A 17,068-nucleotide genomic window follows, 5' to 3' on the forward strand; every position below is an offset into this window, starting at 1 on the left:
AAAGAATAAAACAGCCTTCGCATATAAGTAAGCTACAAGCTGAAAATATTTCTTCCCCCACAAGTGTTCTAAATAAAACCAAACTTCAGCTCAATATAAGGGAGCTTAATTATATATATATGTATTTATATACAGGTGATTATCAAAATAATGGAAACACTTGTGAATAAAAGGGTCATTTAAGAATTCGCTTCAAAAGCATTAAAATATAATCTTAGCTTTCAGTTTATTTTAAATATAAAATGTACATATATTAGGTGGTATAAGAGTGCTTTAGCAGAGTTGTCTACGTTTTGATTTTTTGTCAGAAGCGTAAAATGTCAGACCTCACAGATTTTCAGGGAGGCCAAACTGTAGGAGCCCGACTAGTTGGAGCAACAGTGACCGAAACATCCCAGCTTTTAGGCCTTTCTAGAGGTACGGTGTCTAAAGTCCTGACAGCATACACATAGCGTGGAAAAACAAGCTCAGCACAGCAAAATAGTGGACGGAAAGAGAAACTGAGTGAAAGAGACTGACGGGTATTGAAGCGGATTGTAATGTCTAAAAAGAAAACAATTGCAGCCAAAGTGACCGCAGAGATCAATCAGCATCTGGATTTTCCAGTGTCAACAATTACAGTTAGGAGATACCTTCATAAAGAGAACATTTACGGCAGAACAGAATTCTCAAGCCTTCAAAACCTAGGGTGTTTCCATTATTTTGATAACCACCTGTATATATATATATGCTTATTGATATATTTTATTATAAATGAAGTAGTGACGGGGCCATTTCCAAAGGCCCTGCATGCATGTCTTACTACTATTTATGAAAATACAATTGAAATATTACATGGATTTACGTTACAATTGTCGTAAAGTGATTTGAAATGATTCAAAATTTTAAGTATAAATGCTTGTAGAAAAGGAAACTTTTTACTTTTCAAAAGGAAGGTTCTGTAACATTCTGCTACCAGTTCGACACGTCGCTGCAATTTTGCCACTGGGAAAATGTTTATTGGTCGTTTTTAGGGGTTACCTCTATTGACTTTAAAATGTTAAAATATACATGATTTTTGCCCAGCGTTTTTAATTTTAGCTATTTTCATTTTCTTGGTGCGGAAAAGCCACTGGTTTTGGTATCGTGAAATCAGAATCAATGAATAACATTTAGTGTTTATAAGAATAATCCCTACTGATATAATTATGAGTAAAAATAAATTTACCAATTATGATGATGGAACTATTTAAATGAAAGAAAAATTATGATATTGTTTAAGTTTGGCTTTATTTTTATCAGATACAAATTAGTTAGCTTTAAAAGATGGGAAGAAGTTTGTTTGTTTGAGGTGCTTAGTTTTTTCTAAAAAGACATTACTATGTAATATCTTTAAAGTTTCATAATTTGTTATAAAATTATTTTAAGTGTCAAGCATTACTTTACTGTAAGTTTGAGTAATATTTGACACTTTTAGTCAATAAATACTAATTCAAATACTCCACTTTACTATTAGAGTTAATTTTAACAGTCGCAAATATAAAGTGTGGAACCTATGCCAATATCTTCAATAAGTTGAAAAAGTTTTTTATTATGTTCTTTAGAAAATCAGTTATGTTACTTTTCTAGTTGTAACTTTTATATTCAATTTAAGTATAGGAGAAATACAAAATAATCTCAATCTGAACTGTAACTTAAAAAGAAAATTGCAAGACTTATTCTGTTTTTTTTATTTTTTATAACACTTTATGTAATTTATGAATGAAATACCAAGAAGAAAGTTCACCTAATTTCATCATATGTTTTGTTTTTTAATATTTTAGTAACAATGAATTATCTTAATTGAAAAGTATATTTTTTCTTAACTATTCACATCATTCATTACCAAGAGTGATATCTTCATAATGATAAAATTTTTGTCTCATGGTTTTAAATTTTTGAGATTAACTAAAAAGAAATAAATTACTATTATATTTTTACTGTTCATTGGTTTTATCTCTTTGTAGCTTGGTGAAATTCTTTTGTTTTAAGGGCATCACCAAGGATCTTTTCTAGTAAATGCTTCTATGGTTTTATATATATTAGTGCCAAAAACATTTCTTTAGATATATTTATTATTTTTTTAAAACTTTTTTCTATATTTAAGAAAATAACAAACTATCTTCTAGGAAAAATTAGTTTAGTTTATGATAGTATTAAATATTTTTACGATTTGATTTTTTATAAATATTGATATATTTATCTTATTATCCAAAGATTTTGCAAAGCTTGTATTTAATTTTATTTTAAATTATTTGGTGATTCATATTGTAAATTTTTTCTAGTACATTAATGGTGGAAGCTTGGAACAACTTTTTCAGAACAAGCATATTGAGTTGTCATGGGAGACAAGAATTAAACTGCCATTAGATATAGCTCATGGCATATGTTACTTACATTCACGTGGTGTTTTTCGCAGAGATCTTACTTCAAAGGTATGAAACATCTGTTATGATTTGACCTCATCTTTCTTTTCATTCTGTGTTTATTGTTGTGTTGCTGGCATCAGATTTGTTTGATTAGTATTTTATTTACTTGTATTTTAGTGTGTGCACTGGTAAGAAATTACCAGCTATTAAAACTATTTTTACATCTCATAATTATGGAGAACTGTATGTGTATTGTAAGGATAATAACTGAAAAATTTTTTTAGAGTTTATCTTTTTTTCTATAATTTTACCTACTGGTTATGAGAATATGTTGGCTGTAAAATTATTAAATTATAATCAGTTATTTTTTTAAGTGTTATAAATTAAACAAAATAAAAATTTTAAATTTACCTAAAATAGTTTTTTAGTTTAAATTTGTGCCATGCTTAACATAGTGCCCCAGCACGATGTTTTTCTTCCCCCCTCCCCCCTTTTTTTCCCTTAAGGTTTTTTTAAAAAATTAATTAGACCTAAAGTGCTTAAACAATATTTTTTTAGTAGATTTGAATTTTTAATACTTGTAAATCCTAATTGAACTACTATGACATTTAACTCTTTGACACACAATTTTTATTAAACATATTTTTTATTATTTAATATTAATTTAGGTCGAAATGAGTGAAAAATATTATATTTAGCACTTTAATAATTTATGGTTATGATATACAGCTATGTCTTTTCTTGTGTTAAAGATTAAATCTTCCAAACACTGCTCACTTCCAAACAATAATTTTTCAAATTTGCACTTAATTGCAGTTATATATATTTAAAAGGTTTAGGTTATTATATTGTCATTAAAGGTATTAAAAAGTTATATTATTATTTATCATTGAAATTTCTTTAATTTACAAAATCAATAATTGATCAATTTTAATGTGATTAAAAAGAAATAACTACTTTCTTTGGATTTTATATTTTAGTGTAAATATAATTGTGATAATCTTCTAACAATTTGTTTTCGTAACTATTACTGATTTTCATAATTTAAAAATACCAAAATATATGTGTTTGTAATTAGAGGGTTTGTAATTAGAATATATATATGAAAGGGACACTGGCGTCCCACTTGCATCAAAGTGTCTAAGATGAATTGAGATTAAACTGTTCCCAGCGCAAGTTCAGTTTAGCTAAAAGGTTTCAGGCTAAGGCAAAACTTTTCTTTCACTAAAGTTCTCTTTTTCTGAAAGTTAAGGAATTATACCAAATTATACATATATTATAAAGAATTATACATTATATATATATATTATAAAGAATTATACATTATATATATATATATATATTATAAAGAATTATACATTATTTCTTTCATTGCAAATTATGGCTTTAATTTGACATATCGTTGTGCATGCAACTTTAACACAAATTTTTTTACTTCAAACATTTGAAATCTTTTATCTTCATAAGTTACTATAATGTTCTAATTTGCTGCGCATTTGCAATACATGAGACATAAAAATGTGTTATTATTTTTATTTTAATATACATTTCATTTATAAAGAAAATTTGAAAGTTTTAACTTTTATTATTATTGTATATGATTTGTAAGTAGTGATACTTTGTTCTACAGAATGTCCTCATCAAACTGAATGAAGATGAGATGACCGCAGTTGTTGGGGATTTTGGCTTAGCAGAGAAAATACCAGATTCAAGTTAAACTGTAACTGCCCACGAGCCTGTATATATTTGAATGTTTATAGAACATTATTTTAATATATTTTCTGTATTAATCTGTTAACTGGGTGAGAAACAAAATAGCCAAACTTCATTAAGACTTCAGCAATAGATTATTCTTTTGAAAAAATTGAATTCTTGTGTCCACCTTTTATTTGGTTAGTCCATCTTAATTTAAACAGCTTCCTTAAACTTTCAAAAAACTTAACTTTTTAAAGTTTACTTTTAATTAGTTTAAGATAAATCAGATTAGTTGTAACTGTCCTTCTTAATGCTGAAAAACTTGTAACCATTTTGATGAAGGTACCCAGCTAATGGATAAATATCTCAATCAATTCAAAACTCCCGTTTGAATTTCTGGTTTCTTATATATGATGTTAGCACTTTTTAATTGGTAGATAACACTGATGAAAGTATCAACAGATGCCGATAATTTTGGTTTTTTTTTAATTAAAGCATATTTTATCTGTAACTTAATTACAGTACCAGTTTATTCTTAATATATGCTATGTTAAAATAATTTGTTTATATGACTGAAAAACATCAAACATTGGTTTATATGTTTTTTTTTTTCTGTACTTTGACTTTTTCTTCTTTTTTTTTCATGTAATCTCTAAATATTTGCCTTGGATTTCAGAAACTCTTAAGGCTTCCTAAACTCTAAAATACAATTTTTCCCCCTTCAATTTGTTTTCTTCTTAATTGTCTATGTGTGTGGAAAGAATTGTATATATTTGTGTACTCAAATTATTAAGTAATGGTATGATTATTTTAAACTTATTTCTATATTTTTTCTACATCGATAACATTAAATGTCACCTTAACAATGGCTATTGCATTGTCAAAATTAGTGTTCTTATGAAATATTAAATTTAAGTTATTTGATTTTCCGAAGTAAATATATCAATTTACTTCGGTACCTTGAAAAAAAATGTTTTATTGTAATATTAAAATTTAAAAATATGAAGGAAGGATAGTCATTTTAGAAGGCCTCTTTTATCCTGTAGTGTGCTTGGTGATCATGAATGCTATATTTATCCTAGTGGTAGTAAACTAAAGCAGAAATTTTAAAACAAATAAATTTTTTGTTCAATGTTAATTCAAACTTATGAGCTTTTGTGTATCAGACTTTTCATACATTAATTTAAATCATTTGCATGCAGTGGTGAACAAATTTATTTTAAATTTAGTTAATTAAAATATTAATACTTTGCATTTGCTATCATTAAAAATATTTTCTGTAACTAAGAAAATTCTGTAGTTGTTAAAGGGTTTGTGACACAAACTTCTATGTTGTGCAATAACTGTTGCAGCATAACCATAAAGTGTCTATAAAGGAAAAAAGATCTGATTTTTCTCTTTTTTTAAAATTTGGAATTTTTTTGTAGAATTTATTTAATTACATTCAAAATTAGCATGTCTCAAAAATATATAGCATTTTTAAAAGCACTTGAATAATTCAATATAAGCTTAATATGTATATATTTTTTTAATAAAAGTGTAAATATCTTTTTAACAAAGTCTAAATTATACATGCTAGTATTTAAACTTCTTTTGTCCTTATTTTGAGACTTTTTCTGTTGAATTATAAATTTAACTGCTTTTTATAACTAAGCTTAATTGTTTTTTCTAAAATATTATGATGTTATTTGTTCACTTAAATAATAAGAGGTTATTAAGGTATTAAGACATTATTTGTTTATTTTAGGGATCATAGTCAACTTTTACTAATTGTTGGTTCATCTTATTGGATGACACCTGAGTGTTAAAAGGAAAAATGGTATAATGAAAAGGTAAATATTTTTTAAGGTTCAATGCATCATGGGCAGTGGCACTTGACCTTAAAAAAATATTGATGTAGGACATACCGAGCAGTGATACTCAACATGACCAAGTATATATTTTAGCCGTTTATTGCAGTAACATATATACATTCTGTTGCTGGGTATAAACTAACAAGATTAAACTGCAATTATAAAGTTTAAAAAAAATATTTATTTTAAAATTTTGAAGCAATCACAAAAGAAGTACTTAACAAAATACCTGATATTATAAATTGAACATCGCCCACTGGTAATTTGACCGAAGGAACAAAATAATGTATTACAAGTATTAATTCTGTAATGAATTACATTTGTTGTATCTTCTAACAGCCAATTGACAAGCAATACAATTAAACAAGGAGCTTCATAAAAAAATCCCTATTGAAATAGCATTTTTACACAGATATTTAATTTGAATAGATATTGAATAGACACATAATAAAGCGAGTCTCATTTATACAAATCAGTTTAAGACTTTTTTTTTTGCTTTAAAATGTTCAGTTTTTTTTATTTATGCTGAAATCCCTTTTTGAAATTAATTAAAAAGTCTTTTAACTATCTTTGATGCCTGTTACTATTAAAAATTATGAATAAACAGAATAAATGTTCATTTAATATAAAATCATAACTGTAAAGTATTACAGTTTTTTTCTATTTTGATGACCATAAAAATTCCTAAAATTAACTATGTGTATTAACATTATGCAACAATTATCATGAAATTTGTATTATTTTGTAAAATCTACTGGATTTTTTTCTATCCATGTTGGGAGCTATGTTTTTATGTTGACTTTTAAATTTGTGTCCCATTCATTTTGTCCAGAAACAGCCTTTCACTGAAAGAAAGTGGGAAAAACTTTTATGAAAAGAAAAAAACTGAGAAACTGGAGGAAATGAATAAATAAAATAACTATTTTCAATTTATTTATTTTAGTTTTGTACAGAATTTTAAAATACAGTGAAACCTCCGTTAAGCGGACATTCATGGGACCAAAAAATTTGTCCGTTTATGAGAGTTGTCCCTTTACGGGAAGGGTACCCTAATAACGAAATTCAACACCGTAAATTGTTTTTAGAATATTCTCAAAGATGTAGAAATAATTAAATAATATCTACAAGGATACTGTAAATATCTACAAGAATATTTATTTAAACAATAAGAAAGATGAAAAAGAATATATAAAGAAGTTTGATATAAATACATAATTCTGGATGTAGCTACAGATAAATAAATATAATTTTCCTATTAGCATAGATACTCAAGTTAGACATATGATACCAAATAGGAGCGTACTGTCCTCAGTCCGTTTCTATTATTAGGTTCACATCTCCTTACACCTACTTATCATTTGATAGGGAACATGGTTAATACCTTCTTGGAAAATAAACTTCCCATGATTCACAGAAAAAAAAGTAATGCATACCAGTAAGTCATGAGGACCTATGGAGATGCTTACTCACAATTGATCAGCTATCAAGCGTCTGAATAAATGCTTCATTTATATAAACACCTCAAAGATTATACTTCTGTTCTCTTTTTTTTACTCCAGTTGTGTTAAATACAGTCTTCAAATTGATAAGAAAATTAAAGAAATTTTCAATGGGGAAGAAGCATTGAGAGAAGTCATTTCAACTTGAGGGGTCTCATAACCTGTGTGGTCCAGATGAAAGGATCAAAAGATGCCGATGTCAGAATTATTTCAGGAGTGCAGCACCATTTTCTCTCCTTTCTTTACAAAGATAAGGCAAGGTGACAGGAGAAAGATTGATTTTTCGGTGGTGAAATAGCTTAACAATATTTTTAGTTATGGATAAGGCAAAAAGTTTTATTAACATGCTTTAAAAATGGTGAAAAGTTGAATTTTTTTAGCTTGCAATTTATTTTAAAAAAGTAGTGTCCGGTTTGTAGAGATAAAAAATAACGTTTCAGAACCAAAATGACTGTCCGCGTCCGGTTACGGGAGTGTCCGCTTTGCGGAGAATGTACGTAATGGTTTATTCATAGAAGATTCCCGGGGAATTAAAAATATGTCCGTATTGAGAGGCGTCCGTTTTGCAGGAGTGTCCATAACAGGAGGTTTCACTGTACATGAATCATTTAGATTTAGTCGCATACTAAACAACTCTCAATGAACAAAAATAAGTATGTTATTTGTAATTGTGAATAAATTTTGTTATTTGCAGTAGTATGCAATCTTTAGTATGTGATTTGTTAATTGAAAAGCATTAAAAAACTGATTATGATATTTTAACAGTTTATGGCATAAACTGTTTAAATATGATAATAACTGCCTTTTTAAAAAATATAAAAATTTATATTTCATTTCTAACATGTAAGTAAAATATTAAAGCTCTACAAAAATTTTATTTTCTTTAGAAATGCATTAAATTTATTTTTATTCCTAAGTGTTGCTTTTTTATTATAATGATGTATTAAACAGCTTGGAAATTAATACTATTATTTGAACTTCATTGCAATTAAAAACTGTTTTTTCCACTTCGGTTGAAAGAAGCATAATTTATTTCTTACTGAATCTAGAAACTTGAAACAACAATATTTCTTCTATATATATGTATGTTAATTTTAAATTATTTTAAACTCTATTAAGTTATACTTATTTAAAACTAGTATAAAATTTAAATTAATTTATGATTCATTAAATTTTTTTTTAAAAATTACATAAAAAAATAAATGTTTAAATTTTATTTTTCTTTTAGGTTTGGTAAAATTCCAAACAAAATTTTTGAACAATACAAGATGTCTTGCCATGAAGAACAACAAAATCTTATTGCAGGTAACATTTAAATTGTTTTCTAGTTGCACATTTTATGTGTATATGTTTTTATTTCTTGGTTGTTTTATCATAGTAGTTGTTTATGAATGTATTTATTTCTTAATGCCTCATACTATAAACATGTGAAAGTTATATTAAAAATTTATGGAGCAGCTAACTTTTGATTTTGCAATGAGTGATAACAAAACTCAATCTCAGAAACAAACTTTTCAAATTAAGTTTTATGTTAGAATTAAATCTCTAATGATTTTTTTTATTGAGGCTATTCAATTATTGTGCTATGAGAGTTGAATTATAGTCTATCATAAACAAATGCTTCATAGTGGCTATATTCTGTTTTGTAAAATTTTTGTCTAAAGCACTAATACCACAAAACATAATTGTTTATATTTAATTTCATAATAATACTTGAGTGCAATTTTCTAATTTTCCATTGCATGAAATTTTTGAATGATTCTTCGATACTTTTGTTTTGCTGTATTTCAAGCAATGCGAATACTCTTCATCTTTTTATGGTGGTTTATATAATCAAGAAAGAAAAAGAGTTTTTTTTTAAATCAGAAACTTAGTTATTTTATAATGATCATGTAAAGTCTCTGAAAGCTATTTTGCATTTTATTAATGTATATAGTGCTTAAAAATATTCTTTTAGTGCTTAAAAAGTACTTAAAAGGTGCTTATTTTTTGTTGAAAGATTTGACTATGCACCCTGTTATATATTTCATGCAACGAAAAAGAAATTTCTTATTTTATGTTGCATAAAATATTTGAACAATTCTTTCATACTTTTATATTGCTATATCAGGGTGGCTACCCTCCTGGAAAGCCTGGAATTATCAGGGAATTTTTTTGTACTAGAGAAAATCAGGGAAATTTGGATAAAAGCCTAGAAAGATCAGGGAATTTTGAAGAAAAGCAGGAATTTTTTTTCTTAATTCAAATTATTTTACCATCCGTTTAACCCCCTTTTTTTAGATGGACACTTATTGCCAAACAGTTGAAATATCATCAACTTAGCAATACCTTACTTGCATCAAAATTTGCTTCATTATAACCCTGTTAAACTAGAATACCACATTAAACTCCCATAGTAGCTAAATGAGTGAATAAACCTTTGACCTCTTTGGAGAAGATGGGACTGTATAGTTCAGAATGGGCAAAGATTGTGGGGGAAGAGGTTAGGATATTTGCTTCTGATAATAAAAGTGGATTTTTTCCCCTTTTAGTCTGTGGGCTGAATCCATTTATTGTTCTAGTTTGTTTCAATGCTATTGGGATAGTTTTTTTTTCTTCTTTTTTTTGACAAAATTTTTTACTTTTAGCGTAATAAAATTCTCCAAAAATTACTTGGTTATACAACAAAGGTTGGTTATTATAACAAAAGATTTTATATAGCACTAGCTTTTGTGCACTCAGCCAATGAAATCAGTGGATTATTTCTCGGCAAAGCCGATCAATCACACATTTTCTTGCAATCACTAACAGCAATGTTTGACAATGAATCGTTTCAATTGTTGCATTTCTTCTAATTTTCTCAATTTCATTTTAGCCTCCTATTTCATATTTTAATTATAGAAAGGTTCTTTTAAGTACCAACTACAGTAGATAACCATTTATCCGATATCCAGAAAACCTGGGAAATGAGAAAATTGGGAAGAATTTTGCTTAGTTTTCGCGCTATTTTGAAGTAATATGGTAAATATTCTATTTTTGCTTCAAAATACGAAATGTGTAGTAATTAAAATGTTAAACGTTTGTAAGTGTTGTTTGCAATCTAGAGATATTTTTGAAACTGTTTCTCCTTTTACCTTAAAAGCTGGCAAAGACTGAAAAATGTATAAGAAATATGTTAAATGATGTATTAAAGTAAGATCTCAAAAGTTTTTATTCATGTGCAGGCCCCACACTAAACACTCCAAATTACTAGCCAATAAATTATCCAAACATTTATTAAAGGTTCAAATATAAAAAGTGTTAATCAAAGGAATGAGTTCTATTGCATGATATCGCGTAATGCAGCAACAGTCATGTGATCTGAATTTTTTTCCCTTTGCTTTTTTGTTGCTTAAATTATCTGGACTTAATATAATTCTAATTGTTATATGACATATCCATAAAAAATTACTGTAATCGAATAAAATAAACAAGATTTATTAAAAAAAAATCATATTGATGTAATTTTCATGATCAATGGGAATATATATTTTTCTTAACTATGGAAAAATTGTTCGCGAAAACTCTATTTCTTTCGCTGAATTTACAATTTTATCGCATTCGGCGAATATTCTGCATGGGCTCTATGTGTGTCTTTCTTGGAAAGAAAGAAAACAAAACTTTGTTTTTTTTTCTGTACTGTACAAGGGCAGGTTTCTAGTTGTAAAAACAAATGACTAATTTAAACTAAAGAACTATGTGGTTAGATTGGAATTCTTTAAATATTTTTATTTCAACTAAGAAGGCAAAATGAATAAGATTTAAAGAATTTTATCGAGTTTTCTTATAGAGTGCGCAAGAAGAAATTTGACAATTCTGCATTTACTACATTCATTTTTGTATTCTGACTATCTCTTAGAATAATGCTAATTCCTAACAAACTACATTATTTATTCATTGGTACTTTAGGTATTGGTTTACTTTACTTTAGGTATACTTTAGATATTGGTTTAAATAAAATAGGATCAATGAATTTTATAAAGAGCTCTGTTTAAATAATATAAAGTACAAAATAGCTTTATATTGAAATATAAATATAGTGTCTCTTAAAAAAGTTCATACACTAATGACTTTCAATGAAATAGGACTTTGTACATTAATTAAAATGAATATTTCAGAATGGATATATCAATAAAAAATATACTCTATTCTTGGCAAAACTGCATAGAATATTTTAAAAACAAAGCAAAAGTTTATTTTTAAGAAAGTCAATATTGAAATATAAATATCGAAATTGAAAGTCAATATTGAAATATAATAAACATATTGAAATATAAATATAGTGTCTCTTAAAAAAGTTCATACACTAATGACTTTCAATGAAATAGGACTTAGTATATTAATTAAAATGAATATTTCAGAATGGATATATCAATAAAAAATATACTCTATTCTTGGCAAAACTGCATAGAATATTTTAAAAACAAAACAAAAGTTTATTTTTAAGAAAGTCAATATTGAAATATAAATATCGAAATTGAAAGTCAATATTGAAATATAATAAACATATTGAAATATAAATATAGTGTCTCTTAAAAAAGTTCATACACTAATGACTTTCAATGAAATAGGACTTTGTATATTAATTAAAATGAATATTTCAGAATGGATATATCAATAAAAAATATACTCTATTCTTGGCAAAACTGCATAGAATATTTTAAAAACAAAACAAAAGTTTATTTTTAAGAAAGTCGTCGTACACTTTAAAAAAAACTCTGCTTATTGGTAAATATTCTAATTTTTAGTATAATTAGAATATTTACCAATTAAATTTACCAGTAGCAATTTTAATATAAAACAAAGTTTCCAATAACCAAATTTTTGGCTGATAATTGTAAATTGTATTTTAAAATATTTAAATAAACAGGTTAATTCATTATGCCATCAATTAATGACTAATTACCTTATCCCTGTGATATGCACCAACATACAAAGACACCACCATGCTTAACTGTTCCAACTATTTTGGATAAAGTTCCTCATTTTTTCTGCTTCATAATGCACATCAAAACCCAATGTATTAAGTTTGTTTCCATTAACCGATTAAACATTATTACTACTTTAGGGATCTATTTATCATTGATTTTGCAAAGTAAAGCCTCATCGAAAATGAAATTTAAGCAGAATACTTTTATTAAATTTTGCAGAAATTTTTACAACTTTCAAATTGGAATTTATGAATTTTTTCGCAAATTTTATAATTTTAATCTCAGATCACGCTGATATGAAGCATTTTACCTCATGTTGCATAATGGAATGGGACAAAATAGACAAATTTAGCAATATTCATTACTGAATTACCTCTTATGATGACAAATAATCATCTTTCAAATGTTGTCTGTTGTATAATTATGACTACGAGCCACTTATAAATGATAGAAGATAATATTATGGAGTTAGCCAGCAAAAATCTGTATATATATTTCTCTTACACGGCACCAAAAAAAAGTCTCATTACAACTCCTCGAATGGCAACGTTAGAAAATCGACCAATGATTGCTGCTAAAAATGTCACATGGCAACTGTCACATGAGGTGGCTCAACATATAGCGCTTTTAAAAACGGAAACAATAACCAGAGTGAGCATTATCAGGTTGTTCAATTCAGATTCATGCCCTAAAACATGATAATATTTAATTTAAACTCAATAAGGCCAGCCTTCTCCATGACTATAAATAAGTCACAAGGTCAGAGTTTTGATAAAATCAGTATAGTATTGACTGAACAAGTTTTTAGTCATGGACAACTTTATGTTGGCCTGTCAAGAGTTAAGTCATTTGACAGCCTTTCAGTAATTGTTCCAAGATGCCAAATCTATAATTGTGTTTTCAAAGAAATTCTAAATGTTTAGTGTTAATTTCTTAGAGCTTTGCAGAAAAAAAATGTTTTTTGGAAAAAATTTAATTGAAACTTCTATTGGCAGTAGGCAAGGGGAACTGCCAAAATCAAAACTCCCCGATTAGAAATGCAGCATGGCGACCTCCACGTGGTACTTCTCGGGTAATGCTAACAGCTATGCATTTTAATTTATTGTATGTAAAACATCCTTATTTTGTTCTAAAATGTTATGTACTTTATCACAAATGTTAATTAATATAGAAATTGATTTCAATAATGCTGATCACCAAAAAATATTTCATTTGGCGATAAAACAAATTTTTGTGTTCTTGAAAATGAAAGACTTTTTGAGGGTTATTATCTCACAAGGAAAAGTTAGGGTTTAAAGTTTATATTTTTAAATAATAAATTTTTTTCTAAAACTTTCAGAATTTCTAGCATTAACTAATATATTATACACATTTAGTTGAATTTAGGTGAGTAACTGCAATATTTGATAATTTATTTTGCTAATATGTTTCTCATTTAGCTAATATTTTGATTTTATCACCATATACAATCTAAATAGCTAATATACTTTTTTAAAAGCCAATAAGAACATTGATAGAATTGTTCTACATAAGTACAATACTATGTCTTTGGTGATAAAATACTATGTCTTTGATGATAATATACTGTGTCTTTGTGCTAGAACATTGTGTTCATTGGTGAGCGAGTGCAGCGAGCCATGGTTCACGGCGTGAACCACGTAGGATTGCGTAGCAATTCTCGAGGGTTGGCGAGTGTTAGCGAGCAGGGGGCAGAGCCTCCTAATTAAAATATAATTTTGCTAACAAACGTTTGATACTAAATTGCAAATAAATAAATAAATAAAAATTAAGTGAAAATAATTAAATAAAAAAAATTAAAGTAATTGACACTAATTTTAATTCTGAAATCCGAAAGCATTTAAGTGTACAATGATTGTAAAGTAAAATTTTTGTTATTTTTTTATTGATTTCTTAAAAATAAACTTTTGCTTTGTTTTTAAAATATTCTATGAAGTTTTGCCAAGAATATATTATACATCTTATTATTAAATACCCATTCTGAAATATTCATTTTAATTAATGAAAAGAGCCCTATTTCAATAAAAGTCATAAGTGTGCGAACACTTTTGGAAGCCACTGTAAAAATAAAATATTTTGGGATATAATTGCTTAGAATTCTTTTCTTTTGCTTAATGAAAATATATGAAACAATACTTATTCAAGGTTTTTTTTTTTTTTTTTGGTCACTCTTTATTTCACATTTGGTACACTTTGTGAAAAAACTACTTAATGTATCATATTAAAACATTTTTTATTCTCTAAAAACAATGTATTCTACTAGTTAAAGATATTTCCTCCACATCTGTCTTAATTTTTTAAAAATTTATCCAAACATTAAAAATAAAAGAACAATATCTTACTAAGTTACAAATTATAAGAAACAATATCTTACTTAAATAAAATAGTAACCGGACATGATTGTCTTGCAGATCACCTTCACCGTATTCGGATCTTCTCAAGCCCTTACTGCCCCCTCTGTAACTCTAATATCCCTATCCACACCACATCCGCCACTGTGCAGTCGTTAGGGGCGACTCCGAGACTGGACTTTATTGGAAGGCCATTAACTTCGGTCAATTTATTGTTGTGTCATCTTTACTTTTGTTCCTGTTCATTTATTTTTATTTTTGTCTTGCCATTGGAAATATTAAAAAAAAATGAATGAAAAAAAAATATTTCATAATATAGAGACTTTTCTTGTACCTATCCTACACTTTATGAGAATAAAACTTGACGACCTGGAAATTTTAATATGTTTACATGGAAAAACCTGAAAAAAATTAGGGAAATTTGAAACTGGATTTAAGTGACCACCCTGCTCAGTGTTGGTTGATGTAAATATAATTGTATTTAATGTAAATTTTTGTCATGTAGAGGTTTGTTTGATTTTAATTGAATCCATTCTATGATATTTTCCTGATTTTAAACTGGGTCTTATTGTTATTATTATTGTTTATTTAACCTTATTTTTCATCTTCTCTAATTATAATTTTCTATTTACAATACCAGTTTGCTTTTTACATTTATATAACTATTCTGCTTTAGATATTTTAATAATATTTATAGCATTTCCCTGAAAATGCTCATACGTCATGAATTTTGCAGAAAATTTCCTAAATTGTAAAGGCATTTTTTACAATAAAAAAATTTTGAATGATAAAAATATTTTATTTAAGATTTATTGCAGTGTTATATTATTATTAGTTTTAAAAATTTTAATAAAATTTACTGGGGTTTATTAGTTTTTTATTTACTTTTTCAAGTATTTTTCTGAAAAATCTACTCTGAGCTCTTAAGCTTTTCAACTTATTGTAAAAATTTTGGGAATGTATTATTTAATATTTGGCCTTGGTTTTACAAACTACTGTAGTGTTGCTACAGCTTACTTGTTATGCAACCTGTTCTCTCTTTTTTATAATATCTGATTTCTTCTTTTTATAGTCTCTAATTTTAGATTGATTTTTTTTTCGATTTTTCTATTTCATGTTTTTGAATGTTTGCATTTTTTTAAGTCCAGGGGGGAATTTATAATTTTAAGTGAAAAAATTGAAAGTTGTATAGATTGCGAATGGTATTCATTGGTAAAAGACTATTATCAAGGAAAAATAAACAGAATAATAAACAAAAAAAAATCAAGAAAAATAAACAAATGACTTTGAACAGACAGAGAGTAAATAAAAACTATTAAAATCTTTTTTGAAAGAATTCATTTAATTGAAAAGTAGGCTTACAAAGATTTATCTGCAGCTAATTGTGTATTAAATTTTTTGTCATTTTTTACAAAAGTGTGTTTTTTATAAATCTTATTTTTATATACTGAGTGTATATTAAGATTATAAATTGTATTCATTTCATGTTAGTTGTGCTTCTAACATAGGGAACGTATTGTAAATAGAGAATAATTTTTTATAAATTTTTAGATGGTAATACAAATTTTTCGGGAAAGTGGACTGCAACATAAAAAGTTTTAATCTTTTTATGTTATTTTATTATCTAAATCTTCTTCTTAATTTATTATTCAAAACTAAACGTTTTCTCACACTTAATTATTCACTCATAACAGGGGTCTGTCCAGGCCGAATTTACTACCGTTTAGCGGTACCTTCACAAATTCAATTTTAGGTGAAACGGTAGTTTCACAAATTCAACTTTAGGAAAAATGGTAGTTTCACAAAATACTTTTTCTTAAAATTTTATTTTTGTATCCCTTAAGAAACGATAAATCTATATTTCTACCATGTTTTTGTATTGACTTTGTAATATAATTTTAATTTTTCACAAATTATGTCTAAATTTTCACAAAATAGGTACCTTTCAGAAAAATCTAGACAGACCCCTGCATAATTTTATTCACACATATAAATTTTATTCTTTTCATGTTCATTGTGCTTCTAACATAGGGAAAATATTGTAAATATAGAATAATTTTTTATAAATTTGCCTGGAACTTTAATACATATATATATATATATATATATATTATTGCCATTCATAAATTTCATGTTTGAAATACTTATTGATTTTAATTTTATAGCTTGTGGTCTTTGAAGGTGAAAAATAAATTTCTATGTGGTTCTTTGATTATTTTTCTGGCATTTGCCCGGAATTTTTATATTTAATATTTTTGCTTTTCTTAAATTTTTGCTTCAATTATTTATTGATTTTAATTTACAGCTGGTATTTTC

General features: G+C 26.6%; 1 protein-coding gene across 3 annotated transcripts; it reads left to right on the forward strand.

Annotated features, from left to right (window-relative positions):
* Nucleotides 1-55: 55 nt before the first annotated feature.
* On the forward strand, nt 56-15,576 carry LOC147801993 (uncharacterized). 3 transcript variants are annotated; one of them, XM_087154355.1, is made up of 6 exons: nt 56-135; nt 2,304-2,453; nt 4,018-4,125; nt 5,830-5,914; nt 8,663-8,739; nt 14,813-15,576. In XM_087154355.1, the coding sequence occupies exons 4-6, from the start codon at nt 5,907-5,909 to the stop codon at nt 15,046-15,048; spliced, it is 321 nt and encodes a 106-aa protein (XP_087010481.1). In that variant the 5' UTR covers nt 56-135; nt 2,304-2,453; nt 4,018-4,125; nt 5,830-5,906; the 3' UTR covers nt 15,049-15,576. The 3 variants fall into 3 exon arrangements, 2 of the variants coding, with proteins under 2 accessions (XP_087010481.1, XP_087010482.1); XM_087154356.1 differs by lacking the exon at nt 56-135 and having other exon boundaries at nt 863-2,453; nt 4,018-4,107; XR_015430117.1 differs by lacking the exons at nt 56-135; nt 5,830-5,914; nt 8,663-8,739; nt 14,813-15,576 and adding an exon at nt 142-856 and having other exon boundaries at nt 4,018-5,794.
* The last annotated feature ends 1,492 nt before the right edge of the window (nt 15,577-17,068 follow it).

Source organism: Parasteatoda tepidariorum, chromosome 11 (assembly GCF_982258835.1).
Source record: "Parasteatoda tepidariorum strain Cologne lab strain chromosome 11, Ptep-v5.0, whole genome shotgun sequence".
In the NCBI taxonomy this organism is placed as follows: domain Eukaryota; kingdom Metazoa; phylum Arthropoda; class Arachnida; order Araneae; family Theridiidae; genus Parasteatoda; species Parasteatoda tepidariorum.

Bases quoted from the DNA above. Each gene is read 5' to 3' on its own strand.
- LOC147801993 (XM_087154355.1), top strand. The intron at 8,740-14,812 runs GTAACATTTAAA...ATTGTCTTGCAG, and splicing joins ACAACAAAATCTTATTGCAG to ATCACCTTCACCGTATTCGG.